Genomic DNA, 20,959 nt, shown 5'->3' on the forward strand with positions numbered 1-20,959 from the left:
TAGTCCCTGGCACATGATGGTCTGATTTCGGAGTTTTCAACCTCGCGATGGTCAGAAAGGAAGACACATTCAGTAGAAACTGCTTTCAGTTTCAAATTTTGACCTTTTCCCAGACTAGCAATGTGTAGAATGATCCTCTCTTGTGATGCCCATACCAACAGCGAGCCGATGCTCCCAGTCAGCCACGCGAGCTCCGGGATAAAAGCCCATATGCTGGCAACCGCTCTGTTTCTCACTGTCAGTATGGTATTCAGTGTTGGAAGAGTCCATGTCATCTACCGAATGCAATACTTTATTATAAAACGAGCTTCATGTTAGATGATTTTGCCCAACTGTAGGCTAAGAACTACTGTTCTGAGCACCTTTAAGGCCAGGCTAAACTATGATATTCAGTAGATTAGGTGTACTAAATGCATTTCCCACCTAGAATATTTTCAACCTACGGTGGGTTTATCAGCATGTAACCCCATTGTGGGCTGAGGAAATCTGTGGGTGATCAAGGGAAGGAGTGTGGGTAAGCAGGGAGAAGAGCAAGAGAAGAATGGATAGTCCACTGGGTTACATTAAATCTTGAATCTTAGAAAAGGGACACGTTGAATATTGAAAGGTTTAATGTAGGTTCTATAATTGTAAGCAGAAATAAGTCCTAGAAGGAACACTTTCTGCTGCGAATTGAGAAACAGCTATTGAGAAATGGTTATGACTCTGGGGCAAATGGACATTTGTCAGTACTTGGTATACAGTATCTTCTTTCAGTGAAATACTATCCGCTGCCAGATCATATAAATAACGAGAAACCCGGGTGATCCTTGCCCCCCCCCCCCTTAGGATTTTGTTTAGTTAAAAAAAATACCCTCTACTCAGCATTCATGTGGCCCTCAGACTCTGTTACATATCTGACAGGCTATTTGTCTTGATTTAATCATAATAAGATCAATGGCTCCCGTTTGATATGAGAAAGTAATGTGTCAGCTGTATGATAATTTAAATAATTGTCATCTTATCAAAGGAGAAAGGGTCTTTCAAGCAATTTGACTTGAGGGCAAATGTACAAATACTCTATTTTCTCTCCTTAGGTTCAATTCCAGAAATGTTTTACATGTTCCTAATGCTAATTAAGTGTTTTGGGCCTTAATTACCTAATTCAAGGCTAAAATACTTTTCTATATTTGGTTACTTTTTTAATGAGGTGACAGGTAATAACAAATTTTAGCATCGACATTGTGCCATTCCGAAAGCAACAAAGAAATTAAGAAGGTAATACAGGTCACAGTTACTAAAGCCAAACCCAAATGGTAAGACATCCTTGTATTTCTCTTATTGTTCACATCCAACAGCCTGCAAATATTCTCAGCTGGAAGCAGGCGATAAGTAACAGAGATAGACACTGATAGCTGAGGGCCACTTGTAGTCAGCAGAATCTTTCTGTGGGCCAATATTTTAAAATTGATATTTGACACATAAACATGAATTCCTGGAGCTTCTTAAGAAACAAACAGGTTGCAAGTACAGCACATTTGGCCCACTCTTCCACAGGGAACCGGCAGTCAGTGAAGCCTGTTTCAGACATGCAGGCACATGCTTTCTTTCTCACACTGCCTTCTGGGCCTGTGATGGACTTGAGTTTGGAAAGCTTGAATGTCCTCTGACCCCTAACCCTGTGATTGCATAGTTGCCTTTATTTTCTCTTCACTTCATTCCTTTATCTCTTGTCAGTACCAACTCTTGAATCGGCATGGTTCCCAAAGAACAAATTTCTTCTAACTCACTTTCTCTCCGGCTACATCGTTGCCCTTTCCTACATCTTTCCCCCTCATGGCCCACAGAGTTTCCTTGCCTGAAGTTGGAGAATGCCCTGAGAATACTGAAGCGTGAAGCAAGACTGTCCCAGAATGAACCGTGATGACATTTCTTTTGCAAAGATTATACCTAAATAGGTACCTGAACTCCCTTCACATTGTCATGTCAGAGCTACAGTGGTGCCCTGTATAATAACCTAATACTGAAATTTAGAGAAGAATTTAAAGGCACTCTAGTCTGAACAGACTTGGTAACTTGAAACATATTTCATCCTCAGAAAACAAAAGATTGAATCTATGAATATAAAAACAGTTGATAAGGCTTGTTTTTATGGAGAGAACATTTGCCGAGTGATTTTGCATTATGGTACATGGTGTGGCCTAAAATAATCTGAGCAGTTTCCTCATTATTCAGTGATGGTACAGTACTAAAACAGATGCAGCCATTTGAGCTCAAAATTCAGAGAGTAAGAAAACATGACTTATGGTGAAAAATGTTCATGGGAGTCACCCAGTCGGGAAGATCCAGCAATCTCCTTCAGAACCTACTGTTGACCACGTAGTTCCTCCCTGGTGAGGGGTGAATGATGTTCTGATGCTTGACCATATGCTGACTGGTAGGGGCTTCCTCAAGTATCTCCCCTTACTGCCCGTACAGAAGGCTTCCCAAATGTCCACAGGTGATCTCCCCACAGCTACACTCTGAGAATTAGGAGTTGTGGGGCTTTTAGCCATCTGCTATGATCAAGGGAACTGGCTCAGTGTGATGGTTAATTTGATGTTTTAACTTGTTTGAGCCATAGAATACCCAGATACTTGGTTGCGTATTGTTTCTCTGTGTGTCTGTGAGGGTCATTCTGGAAGACATTAGTGTTGGAATTGGTAGAGTAAAGCAGATGGCCCTCCTAATGTGGGTAGCCATCCCCCAATCCATTGAGGGCCTGAAAAGAACGAGAGGGTTAAGAAAGTTTGAATTCTCTATTCCTGGCTACTGAGTTGGGATATCAACCTCTTCTCCACATCAATTCTCCACTTTATACGTGCGCGCGCGCGCACACACACACACACACACACACACACACACACCCCATATATCCTATTGGTTCTCTTTGTCTGAAAAACCCTAACATACCCAGTTTAGAAGCTTGCTGCCACTCACCTCTCAGGCTATTTCTGTGTTCCATGGAGGGGACAGCTGTACTTACCCAAACTACACATTCCCAAATCATATCCACAGAAAGGGTCTGATCCTTTATAGTTAGTTGTCTTACCTAGCTCATTTGGGGGTGGAAAATTCTGTAGTGGTCCTCAAAGGGAAGGTCTTTGTACACCAGCCACTATTTTGGGATAAGGATTATTATGAAATCAAAATGAATAGATTTTTATGGAAGTTAAGAAAGTGCTAGTAAGAACAGTAGTCTTAAGGTTAAGATTTATCCTTGACTTTCCCATTACTCATTTCTTACCCCACCTGCTGCTTTTGGACTAGAGTAAGGACAGACAGGAGTGGAACAACTGAAAAAAATCCTTTTGAACAAAAATAATGACACAAACCCCAAAATGTTTGAGATGTATAATTCAAGAAACTATACACCCGCAACAATTTTAGGAACTCTATTTCTGCCTAATAAATTTCCATCTCAGAAGCATATATCAGAAATGTTTTGGTGCAGGTGAGGGGGAGTGGTTTATTCTTTAATTCTAAGATAGATAAGAATTTCAAGAGTGACACAGTGATAGGAATGATAGCAAAAGATGAAAAATCAGAAATGATCTGTTTATGGATCACGAATATCTGCAAAAGATAAAAAAAATCGGCATCACCCAATTCCTCAGTTCAGGGAATAGATGGCAAGAATGGAAATAGAAATTCCAAGTCAAATTGAAGTGCTTCAAAAGGAGACCCACTAAGAGAATAAAACAGTCCAATCAGAGTCTGAAGCTCTAACAAGCCATCATTCTGGCTAAAAACTGGCATTCTGACAAGGGGGAGCAAGGTGGGTAATGACTCCGGTGATTTTAAACTCCCTTTGCTAGGGAGACTGGAGCTCTTGTGCATTCACTGATAAGGAATTTGGGTATTTTAAGAAGTGGTGTTTTGAAATTGGTCTATAATCTCTTCCCATTCTTGTTCCTTTTGAGTTCTTCCCTTCCTTTCTTTTTTTTATTAAAAAAAAATTTTTTTTTAACGTTTATTTACTTTTGAGACAGAGAGAGACAGAGGATGAATGGGGGAGGGTCAGAGAGAGAGGGAGACACAGAATCTGAAACAGGCTCCAGACTCTGAGCTGTCAGCACAGAGCCCGACGCGGGGCTCGAACTCACGAGCCGTGAGATCATGACCTGAGCCGAAGTCGGACGCTTAACCGACTGAGCCACCCAGGCGCCCCGCTTTTTTTTTTTTTAATGTTTATTTATTTTTGAGACAGAAACAGAGACAGAGACAGAGAGAGCATGAGCAGGGGAGGGGCAGAGAGAGAGGGAGACACAGAATCCAAAGCAGGCTCCAGGCTCTGAGCTGTCCGCACAGAGTCCAATATGGAGCTCAAACTCACGAAACCATGAGATCATGACCTGAGCTGAAGTCGGACGCTTAACCCACTGAACCTCCCAGGCTGCCCTTTCCCATCTTTTTATCCAGTGTCACTGTTACTCTCTTGCATGTACCTGTCACCACAGTGGGAAGTTGGCTCTCCTTTGAGCCCTGGCACATTTGGTACCATTTCTCACTTCCATTTCTCTTGAACCCCTTGTATGCACTGATGTTTTGGAGTGGAGCTATGTGGCCAATGTCACTGTGGTAATGGGGTGTCCCACTCCTACTCACATGTCCTCTGCTGGGAAAGAAGCAGGTTGGTTCTTGAAACCCAGAATTCAGCCTACCCAACTTGGGAAAAAGTCTGATTCTACGTCCTCATTCTTACGATTTGTGTGGACAAACAGACAGGAAAGAAGGTGTCCAAGGATGGAGCGATCTGAGTACACATAGCATGGAGGAAGAAAGTCTGAAAAAGTTGGGGCTCAGGGAGAAGTGCTGAGGCCTCCAGAATGCAGAGCCCAAATCCATTCACATTCCACTGGAAGCTTCAGAGAGACCATCATTGTGTTATTTTTCTTGCTTGCTTGTTTTCCTCTTCTTACTAGCTGAGGAAACCTTAAAAGCCTTCAAATCAGCTGTGTGCCAGCTGAAGAGGTCCTTGTCCTGAAGTGTGTCCAGGGGAGGAGAGAGACTTTGAGTGGAAATAATATTTGGTGGCAGTGAAAGGGAAGGAAAGCAAGTAGGCCAATTCTGGGACTGCTCCAAGAAAGAAGGGGCCTGTCTGGGGAACCACCTGGAATAGTGTCAAGAATAAAGATTCTGCTACCAGAGAGACCAGTGTTCAAACCCCAGTCCCACCAATTAACCAAATGTCTCAACTTCCTCAACCTAAATTTACTACAAAATGAAAATTTTAAAAATATCTGGTATTCTTCGGGCTCCTGGGTGGCTCAGTCGGTTAAGGGTCTGACTTCAGCTCAGGTCATGATCTCAGAGTTCGTGAGTTCGAACCTCGTGTCCAGCTCTGCGCTGACAAATCAGAGCCTGGAGCCTGCTTCGGATTCTGTGTCTCCCTGTCTCTTTGCCCCTCCCCCACTCTCTCTCTCTCTCTCTCTCTCTCTGTCTCTCTTTGTCTGTCTCTCTCTCAGAATTAAACATTAAAAAAAAAATCTGGTATTCAGGGTGCTCCAGAAAGCCTCCAGGTGTACCTTATCTAGATTCAGGAGGGAGCTATGAAGCCTCGGTTGGTCTGGATGAATCCACTATCATGGAAGCATAAAGGAAAAGTCCAAAGAATCCCAAAGACTATAGTCCTGGCGGGACCACTGCCAAGGTAATCTCGCCTCCCAACTTTCTACATATTGTCTCTATGATTAGGCCCCTGTGGTTTAATTTCTGCGACTTTTAGGTAAATGGATTTCTTAGCCAAAATATCAGGCTTTAAAACATGTCACTGGGGGTGCCTGGGTGGCTCAGTTCATGAACTTATGGTTTGTGAGTTCAAGCCCCGTTCAAGCTCACTACTGTCAGCAAAGAGCCTGCTTCAGATCCTCTGTTCCCCTCTCTCTGCTTCCCCCCAGCTCATGCGCGCTCTCTCAAAAATAAATAAACATTGAGAAACATCTCACTGGGTTCTAAGTAAATATTCAGATGAACTCATGTACTCATGAAGTGATATGTGCAAAGGGTACAGCACATTGACATTGCTATTTCTATTGTCCTTCAGTTCAAGACAGGAGCATTTACTCATTTACTCATTACTTGTTCTTCAAAGTTTGGTCTAAGTGCTACCATCCCTTTATGAAGTCTTATTTCTTGGCTACTCCCACTCAAGCAGAGATAATAGCTGTGTCCTTTCTGCCTCTCCTGTATCATCTGCATATTTCTATCACAGCATCGATGACCCTGTTCTGCAATAATTTGTTTACATGTCTGTCTGTACACAGATGCTAGCCCATAAGTTCCACAAGGGCAGAGGCTGTGTTTTATTTATTTTGACATTTCCAGAATCTAGCACAGTGCCTGGTTCAAGTAGGTAATTCAGAGTTCGATGAACACCTCAATAAGAAAATGGGCAGAAAGGAGTGGGTAGACGTTCAGGGATCTCCACCTACTTCTTTTTCCCCACTGTAGCTCTTTCCCCACGTCTCATGTCCAAGCTCCCTACCCTTCCCCAGTTTTGCTAAAGATCCTGTCCTGGGCCTCAGGAAGCATCACTTTGGCTTACAGATTGGGAAACTTTTGTCCTCACTGGATAGTTAGTATGGCGAGAGATGTATGCAAATGAAATCATGAAACTTGTGGTTGGGAGATCCACATGACATGATCTTGGACAAAATTATGTTCATAGAAGTTGCTGTATGAGGCTTCTGAAAGGGATGCACTTAATTGTCCCATGTCTTTGCCTTTTCTTCCCTGCTGGGAACACAGACACAGCTTCTAGAGCTAAGCAGGATTCTTGGGACCTTGAGGAAAAGGCCTGAAGTATTCCAGAAAATCTCATATCTCATACCTGATATCTTTGGATCATGAACCAAAGCTTCCTATCCCCTACCCCTGAGTTTTTAATTATGAGAGAAAATAAACTCTTCTCTGTTTAAGCCACTGAAATCTGGTCTATGTTACTTGCAGCTGAAGACAATTCCAAACTGATAATCTAGTTTTCTTTTTTTTTTTTCCCCTCAGACATGACAATGTCACTTTGTCTTTGGACCTTTACACTTGCTCTTGCCTCTGGGTAAAGTGCTTTTCTCACAGATCATCACATGACTGGCCCCTTCTCAAGATCAGATACCAAGTTAGCATGTCACATTCCAGAGGGGCCTTTCTGAAAACCCTATCTGAAAATAACTCCCTACCTTGCATCCATCATTCTTTAATTGTATCACTCTATTTTCTTCATTGCATTTGTCACTCTCTCAGTTGTACTTTCTTTTTCCTGTTTTGTTTTTTCTCAGTACATTCAGGCTGCTATAACAAAACACCATCAACTGGGTGGCTTACAACAACAGAAATGTATTGCTCATTGGTCTGGAGGGTGGGCTGTCTAAGACCAAGGTGCCAGCATTGTCATGTTTGGGCTCTCTTCCTGGGCTGTCTTCTTGGTTCCTGGCTGGTGCTTTCTTACTGTGTCCTCACATGGTAGAAGGGGCTAGGGATCTTTTGGAGCCCCTTTTATAAAGGCACTAATCCCATTCATTAAGGCTTCAACCTCATAACTGAAGCTCCACCCAAAGGCCCTACCTACTGGTACCATAACTTTGGACATTCAGATTTCAACATAGGAGTGGTGCAGAGTCACAAACATTCAGACCCACAGCATTTCTTGATCATCCTTACCATGAAGGCGGGAACCTTCTTTATTTTGTTCAGAACTGCTGTATCTCCAGCACCTAGAAAAGCACGTGGCATATGGTGGATGCTCTATAAATAGTGGTCCAGAAAGGCAGGATACTTCCAGAGTTACAAATGAATATATTTCCCCAAAGAATATGCCATCATATGTTGCATAGGTTTATAATTTTGGAAGTTATGGGTTAAATGCATTTTATGACCTAACTGCTGTATAACATGGTTTATATGACATGATTTTCAAGTTCAATTTTTCTTAATGACTTTATTATAATCTAGATCATAGGTCATTTTACACCTTATCCCTATATCCAGAAAATGCTGCCTCTCTACCTTTTATTCTTAATAGTTCATCAGATTTTAACTCCTTGATGAAATTCTTTCTTTGATTTATTAAAGGAAATTGTTCCAAAAAGAGAATCACTCAATCTCAGGTAGATGTATTCTAAATGATTTCTTTTTAAATTAATTAATTAATTAATTAATTTATCATTTATTTTGAAAGAATAAGAGCAAGTGAGACCATGACCTGAGGCGAAGTTGGATGCTTAATCGACTGAGCCACCCAGGTTTTCTTGAGCCATTGCCTACACTCCTTGTAGACTCTGTCTCATTTCACTTCCTGTCTGGTGGAAACTATACTCAAACTATACTCCTGTCTTATGAAAACTATACTCAAACGTACCTTGCTTAACTTCCTGCTTTCCCAAGAGGTTCCTGCACCTCTTATCTTTTCCATGGGTCTATTTAAAAGTGGCCAAATCTTGTTAATCCCTTTGGGACTCTTCTGTCTGTTGTGGATTTCTGTGTGAGGAGCATGTAGGCTGTAATGAGACTGCACGTAAGACGACATTCAGGAGGCTAAATGATTTTTTTTTTAATGGTTAAAAGGTAGGCTTTTATAGAGAGAACCCATAGATGTGGACTAATAGGAGAGGACCATCCTTTACACACTGTTAGGGAATAAGAAGTAGATCAGTTTGAGTAAGTAAAGAGTCAGATAGTAAAAGAAGAGTCCAGGAGTACAGCTTGGGTGCTATGACTGAGATGGTTGGTTGTTGGCCATTATCCATTCTCTTCCTTTCCCTTCTAGTTAACGTGTCAGAGAAGAATACACTTTCTAGTCTCCTCTGTAGTTAGGTATGACTACGTGATGCAGTTCTAGAAGTTTTGTTTGGGTTTACTTAGAAAGAGCTGACCCCACTGGGAAGCATAGCCTTTCCCCCGTTCATCATCTATTCTGGACTGATGGCTGGAGCTCCTGTCATAATCTTGCATCATCAAGTCAGGTTGAGGGTGGAAGCCATATGCTAAGAATGGGCAACAGAACAGTGATTCCATGTTCTAAATTCCATTCTAGGGCTCCTTTTCTGTGTGAGAATAAACCCTGGTATCTTTAAACAACTACTTCTTTGAATTTTTTGTTAAATGTAGCCAAACGTAAGCCATTTTTTTTTTTTTAATTTTTTTTTTTAACGTTTATTTATTTTTGAGACAGGGAGAGACAGAGCATGAACGGGGGAGGGGCAGAGAGAGAGGGAGACACAGAATCAGAAGCAGGCTCCAGGCTCTGAGCCATCAGCCCAGAGCCCGACGCGGGGCTCGAACTCACGGACCGCGAGATCTTGACCTGAGCCGAAGTCGGACGCTTAACCGACTGAGCCACCCAGGCGCCCCCAAACGTAAGCCATTTTGATACATATGCTCACTTGGGGAGCTTTAAAAAATATCCGAATGCCCAGGCTGCATCCCAGATAGTTTAAATCAAAAACTCTAGGGATGAAATTCAAGCACCAGCAATTTTTTAAAGCTTCCCAGGTGATTCCAGTGTGCAGGCCAAGTTGAGAATCACTGCTTCAGGCCGACAGGCCTCGTATTTGGCATGTTCAAGAATCTCTTGGGAGACGGGGTGGTGCTTGTTAAAAATTTGAATTTCCACGTCTTGCTCCCCAGACATTTTGGTTCTTGGGTCTGAAGGCAAGCCAGATGATTCTGAGACTGGGAATCCAGAGATCACATTTGAAGAAACACTGCTTTAGGAAATGGGTATTGGCTTGAAGTTTTAAATCAAAGAAGTGGCGAGATCAGAGGAAAATTATAGGCAGATTAGCCTAGAACCAGTGAGTAAATTGCAAAGAAGAGGTGAGAGACTGATAGTGAGGGGACCAACTGAGAGATAGTGTTGTGATTGATGGCCTGGGGGTACCAACTGTGAACTAAGAGGGTAACCTCAGAAATGGGGAGGAAGAGAGAGAGAGAGAGAATTGGTGCTGAAAATAAGGGTGAGGGGGGCTTATTATGAACTGACTTAATTGGGGACTGAAGAATACACTAGGGGTTTGACTTCTGGGTTAGTATGTATTTGACCCTTTTGCTCAAACTCCATTAAATCCATATAGACGAGGAGTTTACTTATAGCTGCACATACTGATTTTTGTTAACCAGAATCAGCGCTTTTGTTTAAAGCCTCAGACACTTTACGCTAACAAGAGTCTACTTTACAAATTTTAGTATTTGTTTATATATAAATACACGTATACATATAGACCAGCAATATACATAGGTGCATATATGTATAGAGACAAGCAATTAAGTGTTATTCATGTGGTTTTTCCTTTTTTTAAAGTCATGTCTTGTAGAGCAGAGGAAATAAATGAATATAGTTACTGCTCTCGAGCTGTGCTTTATGTAGACAGCTTTTTAGAGGAGTTGTAACTAACCCTTCAAGGGCTAAAAATATCAAGAGTGATATTTAAAGGTGATCTTAATGGAAAATCATTATTTAACTATTCAGTATCCAAGCAGACAGACGTCAGGGCAATATTTTATCAAACAACTTTCATTAAACATAATTACTTGGAGCAGTTCTAAAATACACAATGCCTGCTGACCTGCTGTAATAATGAACACCTATACCTCAGAAATCAGTCGTCAGTGTGCTTTATTTTAAAGTCTTCTGTTGTTTAAAAACAACATACTGGTTTCACAGTTAGAAAAAAAAATAATGGTCCAAAGTAATAGATAAGTCATAAAAAATCAGCTAATCGGACTGATCAATTCTTAACCTCTTTGTCAGAATAGATTTTACAATGCCGCGTAAAGTCAATGAACAAACAAAACAGACGTATCCTCACTGACCTGTCCCCCAGGGTGCAAGCATGCATGAAACATGGCCGTGCTCTCTTGCACCTCCCCATATAAATAATAAAGTGACAACAAATTTTCCTCAAGTTCATTTTAGATTTCGTTTTCTCTCTAATCGGCACATCTGTTAAGAAGGCTCTAACAGGGTGAAGGTCATTAGGCCGCTATCTTTTCCAAGCATAAAAAGGCTAACTTCAACAGGCCACGGGAGAGCCCTTGTCTAGATTCCATGCCACCTGTCATCTTGTCACTGATAATAGCATGGTTCTTTAAGTTGATGTGAGTCATTACTATGTCACTTGTTTCCAGAGTAGGCCTCCGGTCCTTAAGCAATAGTGTTAGTACCGCTGAGGGAACAGTGCCTGGCCAGTTCTAGCCATGAAGACCAGAGAGGGTGAACACTTTGTATGTGGACTGTCACGTGCTTCCTCTATCCCCACCCAAATACCCTCTCCTGCGGTTGGATTTTTGTACCACCTTTGTGTGTTCCATGTTGACACATTAGTAGTTAAATTAGTCACTGCCAAGTGCTAACCACACCAGGGATTCAGGACCTTTGTGACCACATCCATTTCATATAGAAAGCATTCTTCTCCATGGTCACCAACCCCACCCCTGATATAAGCGAAGCTCTAATGATAAAGCACTGGGCACGGGGAGGTCTGTGTTGAGGGAATGTACCAAGTGCTGGGCAAAACTCTACCTCCATTCCCACTGGGCCCAACAACCCAAAGTGTGAAGAGAATTCCTACAGATGGGTCAAGGGAATCTGCTGGGTTAATTTATGCCTCCTCAGCCCCAAATTCTTCTGTTGAAATCCTAACTCTCACTACTTCAGAATGAGATCTTATTTGGAAATAGATCATTGCAAATAGAATTAGTTACATTAGCATGAGGCCGTGCTGAGTAGGGTAGGCCCCTAATCCAGGGTGACTGGTTTCCTTATACAAAGACAAAATGTGGACACAGACACACACAGGGAGAAGGACACTGAAGACGAAGACAGATGCTTCAACACACCAAGGAACAACCAGCATTGCCAGCAAATCACCAGAAACTGGAAGAGAGGAACAGATTCTTCCTCGCAGTCCTCAGAAGGAGCCAATCCTCTCTGTACCTTGATCTTGGATATCTAGCCTCCAAATCTGAGGTTTAATCTACCCAGTGTGTGGCATTTTGTTACTATAGCCCTAGCACAGACTAATTCAGAATTGTTCTCCCTTCCTTCCCTTTGATGGCTGGCGTATTCTTTTGGGGCACACATAATCCCCTTTCATGATTTGACCAGTGAGGGTTAAAATTTTGAAAGCAAAAACACCTGTAGTAGAAAGGGAACATACAGGGCAGAGTGGGTGGCTTGGAATGGCTGCCAACCAGGCCTCTTGTACTAATAAGACCTCCTCCATCATGTGGATTAAGAAAGCTGTGAGGGCTGCCTCCATGCATTTCCATACTCTCCCACCCCACGTACTGGCTGCTGTCTCAGCCCCAGTGTGGGAGCGAAGCGTTACTGATGGATCTGTGAATCTGTATTCTCCCTCTCCCCACCCTCCCAACTTCCTAGCAAATGGAACAGAGAACAGACAAGAACCAGCTCGAAGGGGGGACTGGGAAAAATGGAGCAGAAAAGTCAAATGGTCAAACAAAACGAAAACAGACTAAAAAAAGGGAAAAAAGAACATGAGGGGAGATGGGAGGAGAAAAGGAGAGAAAACTAGGGAGCAGGAAACTAATTGCTGGAGGGAGAAATCTGAAATCTAGGTACGAATCTCTAGGACAGTGATTATATCATTCTCAGAAGCCATTAGGAAACTAAGATTCTTCTTGTGATCATATGTTCACATCTCAATAAATTATCTCTCGAATTCAATCATCAAACTGCATGCATGATGCTTTTGTTTTTTGTTTTTTGTTTTATAGCTTAGTTCTATAAACAAAGTCTGTGATTCTGAGTGAATTAACGCAGAACACTGGAATGATGAAACCAGGACTCAGAAGTCATTCAGTGCAGCCCTCTCATTGAGGTGTACAGAGAATTTAACAGACTTGTCCAATGTCTCACAGCCTTTACCAGAGCTAGGCCAAAAGATTTTGTAAATATTACATCGTTTATGAGGAATACAGTTTGATTCATACAAAGAAAATATTTAAAAATATTTTTTTTGTTTGTTTATTTTTGAGGGGGAGAGAGAGAGAGGGAGGGAAGGAGAGAGAGAATGAGCAGGGGAGGAACAGAGAGAGAAGGAGACACAGAATCCAAAGCAGGCTCCAGGCTCTGAGCCCCCGATGTGGGGGCTAACTCACGAAACCATGAGATCATGACCTGAGTTGAAGTCGGAGCTTAACCGATTGAGCCATCGAGGTTACCCCCCTACAAAGAAAATATTTCTAAACTTAAGTGCTTTTAAACCCTCACCTATCCATATTGTTGTTAAGGTATTAAAGAAGAAGGCTTTTGATAGCATTCTGGGAAGCCTCAACCTGGAAAATTCCCCCAAACATAATGAAAGGAACTAAGGGCAACAAAAATGTATGTCAACCAAAATAATGATTTGAAAAATATTTGATGAATAAATTTGTTTTTCATGTGAGTGTATCATGATAACCTGAATTTTGAATGTCTTACTAATAATTAGACTCACACGAATCTGAATTTCATAATAGCATTACTACATGCTACTCAGCCTTGTGAGTGCTTGATGTATGTTCACTTACTCAGTCCTTAGGGTGTCATCTGATTCAGTCCCATTAGTTATAAACCCATTTTGCTGATGAGGAAACTGAGGCAGAGAAGGACAGTTTATCTACCTTCATCAGGTAGTTACACTATCTGTAAAAGGCAGGGCTGAGATTTGAACACAGGCCGTGGAGCTCCAAAGTCGGTGTAGTGACACCGGCGTGCCACCCTGACAGCTACCACCCTGGGAGGCAATTTGCATATCCATCCGCACACATTACTTGTAAGTGCTAAAGCTAGGACTTTATCCCAGTCTAATCTGATGTCGAGTCAAAGCTCTTTGCCATCACACGATACTGCCTTGCACATTTTCCTACTTAAACCTCACTTTCACTCTGTCAGCAGCCACTGACAGAAGGTAGTGGTGAGAAGGGGATAAGTGAGACACAGGCGCCGTAAAAACAGTGCCGGAAAAGGATTCCCAACCCTCAGCCCACCAGCCACAGCATTATCTCTTAGGGTCTCCTGGAGACCGTCGGCTCCTCCGGGTTCTTTCTAGCCTGCGTGCTGTGCTCCTTTCATTCTCGAGATGTGGTGTGTTTGATAGAATAGACACCAGACTAGGGAGCCATAGCCATGGTTTCCAGGCTTAGAGCAGCCTTGGACTGACACAGCGTCCTCTACAGGCTGGGGAGTCACATCCTTGCCCCCCCCCCCCCCCAATCCTCTCAACTACCGCACGGTGAGCATCACAGCTAGTTTACAGAGAAGGGCATTGAGATTCAGACAGTGAAGTAATGCCATCCAGGTTACAGAAGATGGTACTCCATCCTGGTCTGCCTGAATGCTAACTCTTCTCGCATACTCAACCAGGTTGCCTGTAAAGTCGCTTGAAATCCTCTAAATCTTAAGACAAAACGAGGAAATTGTGCTGAATCAGTATGTTCCGTGCCATGAAGCCCTAGGGATTCTTTAGCCGTGTCTCAGAAGTCATTTTGGGAAGGAAGTCCAAGGACACCTGGCTCGACAGACACCTGCCCCTGATGTGTGAACTGCACACACACACACACACACACACACACACACACACACAAACAAAAATACCAAGCAGGGCACAGCAATGCCACTTTTGACCTGCCTTACAAATCTGACTTTCCACATTCAGACTGAAGGAAGGTTCTGCTGCTAAAACAGATTGGGGGACCACGGCAGCAAAGTCATCTTTGAGGCCCCCTTAGCTTTAATACCAAGGAGAAAATCAGCACCCTAAAGGGACAGCAACTGTCGTAAGTCAGTGCAGGCAGAGGAGACCCAGGACTCACCTGGCTGGCTCTGTCCAGAAGACCTCAGTTGCTGTGCCGCAACTTTTGCTGATCTAGACACAATCTGAGAAAATGTTTTGACTGTGTCTGTGAACATGGCCTTCTTACCCAGGGCCAGCTAGTGAGAAATACAGTGGGAGTTTTCTCAGTCAGGGATGAAAGGGGTTTTTATTTTCTTCTTCTTTTATCTTGCTTCATCCTCTTTTTACCTTGTCTACCTCCAACCCCGTCTCCCTCCTCTGGCCCCGAAGCCAGGGCATAAACAGGAAAGGAATGGTCTTTGCTGGTTAAGGAGTGAGTGAATTGGGGGCACCTGGGTGGCTCAGTTGGTTAAGCGTTGGACTTCAGCTCGGGTCATGATCTCACGGTGCATGAGTTTGAGCCTTGTGTCGGGCTCTGTGCTGACAGCTTAGAGCCTGCAGCCTGCTTCAGATTCTGTGACCCCCCCCCCCCTTTTCTGCCCCTCCCTGGCTTGTGTTCTGTCTCTTAAAAATAGAACATTGGACATTGAAAAAAATTTTTTTAACGGGCACTTGGGTGGCTCAGTTAGTTAAGCCTCTGACTTCGGCTCAGGTCGTGATCTCACGGTTGATGAGTTGGAGCCTTGTGTGGGGCTCTGTGCTGACAGCTCAGAGCCTGGAGCCTGCTTCAGATTCTGGGTCTCCCTCTCTCTGCCCCTCCCCTGCTCATTCTCTTCCCCCACTCCCTTCCTCAAAAATAAACATTAAAAAAAAGAGAAATGAGTGGATTCACTTACTCCTTCAAGTCCTGCCTTTGCAACACCTGTGTTCCTACTCGGAGCAAAGCTTTGGTGCTTGGGTGAGAGCTATGAGGCAGGCATCTTGACACATGCGTGGAGAGCCAAGTTTTCTGTTTCCCTGTCCGTTCAGTTCATACCCCTTTTGCTAAAAGCCAGGTATGTAGAAAAGAATGAGGGCAGTCAAAGGCAAATGATATTCATAGTGATGGTGATCATACCTTTTTAAAAAGCACTTATCGAGCTCTATTTTACACAGCATAAATTTCACTCATTTTAAGTGTGCAATTGAATGACTTTTAGTAAATACATAGCTGTACAGTCATCACCGAATTCAATTTGGGAGCACTTTGATCACCCCACAAAGTTACCTCAAACTCATATGCAGAAACTCCCTGTGGCCACTCCCAGTTCTAGGCAACCACTGATCTACTTGCTGATGCTTATAGATGTGCTTTTTCTGAGCATTTCATATGAAAGGAATCAAGGACCTGTGGCATTTTGTGACCGGTGTCTTTGATTTAGCATACTCTTTTTGTGGCTCATCCATATGTTAGCGTGTTTTAGTATTTCACTCCTTTTCACATAATACCTTTTTAATGTGTGTGTGTGTGTGTGTTTAAACTTACTTTTGAGAGAGAGAGAGAGAGAGAGAGAGCGAGCGTGAGCCAGCAAACATGAGAGGGGGTGGGGCAAAGGAAGAGGGAGACACAGAATCTGAAGCAGGCTCCAGGCTCTGAGCTGTCAGCGCAGAGCCCGCTGTTGGACTCGAACTCACAAACTGTCAAAGGCCAGTCAACATGACCTGAGCTGAAGTCGGACGCTTAACCAACTGAGCCATCCAGGCACACCTTACGTAATACCTTTTAAAATGGCAGCAATATGTAGAGGCAGGATGATGGATTTCAGAAGCAAGCAACCTGGGGCCGAATCAAAGTCATACCACTTCTTAGTGGTGTGGATTCGGGCAAGCTCCTTAACCTTTCTGAGACTCATTTGCAAAATAAGGATATTAATCCCTCCCTCAGAGGATTATTCTGTGAATTAACTGGATTGTCCTGGAAAATGATGGGTACTCAAGAAATCCAGTCTTGGCCTTTACAGTCCCTGGGAACCTTTGCTTTTCTTAACCCTGCTTCAGATTTTAAAGTGAATGCTACAGTCTGGCTACCAGCTTTCACATCAAGTTTGATATGAGAGCCCACATACCTAGCAATATCGGGAATGGAATACCACCAAGGGGAATCATATCCTTCATTAATGAAACCCAAGTGGTGAGAAGCTAAAGGGATTTCCTTCAATTATATTTCTGTCATGTTTTAGAAAAAGGTTAAATTGTATTTATTATTTTAAGGAGGAAAATGTTTCAAATTGAATCTGAGAACATTCTACAGAGTTGGCCTTACCTCTTCAAGGCTCTAAGAACACCATATTTTCCCACTAAGTCTTAAAAAAAAAAAAAACAACAAAAAAACTGCTCTCAATAACATCAACCCTCAGATAGATAAAAGTAAGTAGCAAAGGGCTATCAACTTCTGAGTATGTAAAATCCATCTCACATCCTCCAAACTCAACTTTGAGTCAGGAATTTCAGACTCTTTTCCTGAAACTTTGGAAGAGTCTGAACTTCATGTGTTTAGTAAAACAGACAAAACTGAACTCCTTGTTTGTTTCTCCCCATTTGGATTGCAACTTAAAGAGGTCATGAATATAATCCCATTGGATACTCTTGGACACACAGTTTACAAAGATGCTACTCTTTAGCTCTGAGCATAAAATTTCCTGTTCTAAACCCGTTCGCCCTTCTGAATCATGGTTTCTCTACAGTTTTTATTCCACCACTATTCTCCTTTGTGTTTCTGATTGTTTTTCCTCCTTTCATCTCTGGGATTTGTCACACCTGCATTTCTTCCCCCAATTCCTTAAACACTGAATTCCCTTCCATCTCCTTTATGGAATCCCAGATTCACTTCCTGTTACTCATCGTATAACAGTTAAACAGAAAAGGCTAAGGCTTCTCAGTATTTCTACTAAATAAAATAGATTTGTGGCATACTTTATCTCTCACTTCAAGGACATTAGATAGTGTATCTTTCTTCATGATAGAAATGCCACTTGTTAAATGTAATTATTAAGAAAGGCAACGTATGGTTTTCTAATCTGTATATACCAATAATAGTCACTATACATATTATGGGTATTATACATAATATTTACATTAAAGATGGCAAAGAATGATTCTTTCAAATAAGTAAATTAGATACAATTCCTACATGTGATCAATGTGCAACATTATCAGGTTAGTCTGACTTAAACTTTGAGTGTGATAGACATACACAGATAAACAGATAAAGGCTATAGCCAGATGAAATCAAGCACTTAAATTAATGTATTAGTGTAAGGATTTCTGTGTTTCCATGCTCTGCGCTCTTATTTGAAAATAGTAACTGTTGACAAAAACCCATGACTAACTTCTTTCCTGATACTGAGAGATCAGGAAGAAGTAAATGGCGTCTCAGAAGAGAAGCTTACACTCTATTACCACCTAAAGTAGGCTTGGGAATCTGTAAGTGTGATAAAAATAAAAATAATGGGGAGGGGCCTATAAAAAACCTAGGTTTAGGTAGATTTCTGAATATCCCCAATTTTTAAAATAATTTTCTTATGTTAAAACTTCCTTTTCATACACTACAGTGAGGAGAGTACTTTATATCCAAGACTTTATTTTAGAGATTTTATTTTAAATGGTATCATAGGAGTTCATCTGATGGTATAAATAGTTGCATAAATATAGGATTTAGCAAAGATTTCCTCTCTACTGTATAGGCCTTTTGTGCAGTAGATGTTTAGCAGCAGATGACAAGTAATCTTGAGGCATGATGACTTAACTTCATTTTGATAGCCAAACTTTCGGCAAAAAAACTTAAGCCCCAAGTTCCAATATGTGGACAGCATATTGAAAGTTAATTTTTTAAAAAAAATCACTTAATACCCAAATCTTTCAATATATGTCCATACAAGGATCACAAACCTTCAGATTATAATTTGGCATATAGCTTGCCTGTAGCTCTCAAAATAATTCTGATCTCAGAGTGATTTGGTTAAACCCCCACATTTGCAAAGATCACCTCTGAGGTCTTGGCCACCGTAAATTACTGTCAGCATCCATGCATCATGTATATGAGTTACCAAATAATGCCAAGAGTCTCCTACCCTGAGATGGCAGCAAGTTTTTGGTGTGCCTGGCGGGCCATTTCACAGCCTTTGGTTCTGGTCTTGTGCATTTCCGCCCGGAGTGAGGGGCAGCTGACAGAGACATCCCCGATAGAAATGACCATCTCTCGGTACAGGGCCACTTGAGTGTTGAACTCTTGGACAAGCTGGAAAAGAATTGAATTTCTTTCACGAAACATCATTAGAATGTTTCCTATTGCGGTGTATACAAAGGTGGGCTTTCAGTGACCCCCTCAGCCAACTCCACAAGTTGCCAGCTAAGGAGCCTCCAAATTGTTTAAAGATCAAAGCACTAAGATGGTAAGTTTCTCTTTGTCCAAGGCACAGTGTTTATTATTTTTCATGGGTAAGTCTGGTCGTGGAAGCTCTATTTCAGGACCTACTCACCCCCACCCATTCAGACTCAGTTTCTGAAGAGCAAGAACATATGCCACTCCCAGGTCACTAGAGTTTGATGCTGGGAACTCTTACATAGAATGCTCCCCTTTACTACAGCAAAGATAAGGATGTGTACTTGCGAAGGGATAAAGGCCAAAGGTAGGCTGCCATAGGCAAACCTTCACCTCTGGCCAGGCCACTGAACCACACTGGCTCAGGAGCCTGGAGAGAAGACCGGCCACAGCCTGGGCGCTGGAACCTTCGTCCCCTCTGCAGCGCCCCGTGTGCTGTGTTTGGGTTTATTTGCTGCTCTCTCCCCACAAAGCAGCACCCCCAGCTTCCCAACCCCTCCCTCCCTGGTAAGCAAGCCAGTTCACCGAGTCTTTCGCATCCACCATTCTCTGAGGAGGTAGAGGCATGACTTACAGCCGGTGACCCTAAGTCCCTTGCCGCGGCACTTCTTTGTGGGGGCATTACGACCCGGCTGTCACCCTGAATCTGGGGACTGCAGATTTAAAAATAGTGCATGTGCACGTGATCGGCATGGAGGAGCTGAGGGTGGGGGAGTGGCTGGCAGTCAAGCAAACGATTAACATACAAGACTACCCCCACCTCCTCTCCAAAAAAAAAAAAAAAAAAAAAAAAAAAAAAGAGGCGCAGTTTTCACCTACCATCTTGCAGTCGTCCAGGGCTCGTTGGGTTTTGTGGGCGCTCTCGGAGCTGCTGCCCCTGCGCTCCCACTCCCCGCTCTGCAGCGGGGGCTTGCTGATCTGGAAGATCGAGGAGCGGGTGGACCGGCTGGGGCGCTTTTTGCGCCCATTCGGTGCAGAACTCATGCATACACATCCACCAAGCCGAAGCCGCTGGTGCAGTGCGCCCCGGCGCGGGCGGCCCGGTCGTTGCCCTGCGTGCCGCCAAGCAGCCGGAGCCGGGAACCGAGGCGCGGCGCTCACAGGGCTGGGGCTGGCTGCGCGGGTGGGTAACCTTCAGCTTGAAGGAGAGCCTGGGAAGCGCTGGCTGTGCCGTGCAGCATCGCTTCCACTAGCAGCGAGGAAGGGGCTCGGTCAAGTTCTGCTCAGCAGCATTGCCGGCCCTGTCCCGGGAGCTGGGCGCTGGCGCGGGCTCGCACTACCTGCCCCTCGGCATGGATCGCAACGCTGGGCGAGAAGGAACGCGCCGCCCGGCGGTTCTGAGTTTCCATTCAGATGGGGGAGCAGCTTTCAAAGCCTGCGCTGTAAGGTGGGGGGGGGGGGGGGGGGGGGGATGAGTGTCGCTCTGGCTTCAGTGTCTTCCCGCAGCGGCGCTCCGTCGTCTTTCCCCTCCCTCCCGCGTTGCCAGGCCTGGAAGGGCTGGCAGTCCCCGAAGCAGGCAATTGGCTCTAATAGGCCGCCTTGATCCCCCGTCTCTACGGGCTCATCTGTTTTAGGATCCCAAACGAATCTGTGGCGGGACTGGCAGACGCAGGGAATCGGTCCGCCTGACGTTGTGCGCTGCCCCGCACATTGATAGGACGGGAATACTAATGTGATCTGTCCATGGAGCACCCCCCCTTCTTCCTCCACAGTTTATGCACTTATCCAATCAAATCCCCGGGAACGTCAGTTGCAATATTACTTCATCTGCGCTATTATTAGAAACGAAAAGTGTCATCAGAGTGGAGCACATTGCCACATGCTGGGACCTAAACATGGATTTCTAACCAACCTGTGTGCGTTTACGGCGCTCACCATCTGAGACCATCTGGGGCCACACAGATCA

General features: G+C 43.5%; 1 protein-coding gene across 1 annotated transcript in view; it reads right to left on the minus strand.

Annotated features, from left to right (window-relative positions):
- RGS7BP (regulator of G protein signaling 7 binding protein) overlaps positions 1 to 20,707 on the minus strand; it is a 105,106-nt gene extending 84,399 nt beyond the window's left edge. The window contains exons 1-2 of the mRNA XM_060635686.3: positions 19,873 to 20,707; positions 18,803 to 18,969 (exon numbers count right to left, since the gene is read on the minus strand). Of these exons, the coding sequence (XP_060491669.1) occupies positions 18,803 to 18,969; positions 19,873 to 20,037 (332 nt within the window). The 5' untranslated portion in view covers positions 20,038 to 20,707. The remainder of the gene's footprint in view (positions 1 to 18,802; positions 18,970 to 19,872) is intronic.
- Positions 20,708 to 20,959: the final 252 nt, after the last annotated feature.

This window comes from Panthera onca, chromosome A1, assembly GCF_046562875.1.
Source record: "Panthera onca isolate mPanOnc1 chromosome A1, mPanOnc1 haplotype 2, whole genome shotgun sequence".
NCBI classification, from domain to species: Eukaryota; Metazoa; Chordata; class Mammalia; order Carnivora; family Felidae; genus Panthera; species Panthera onca.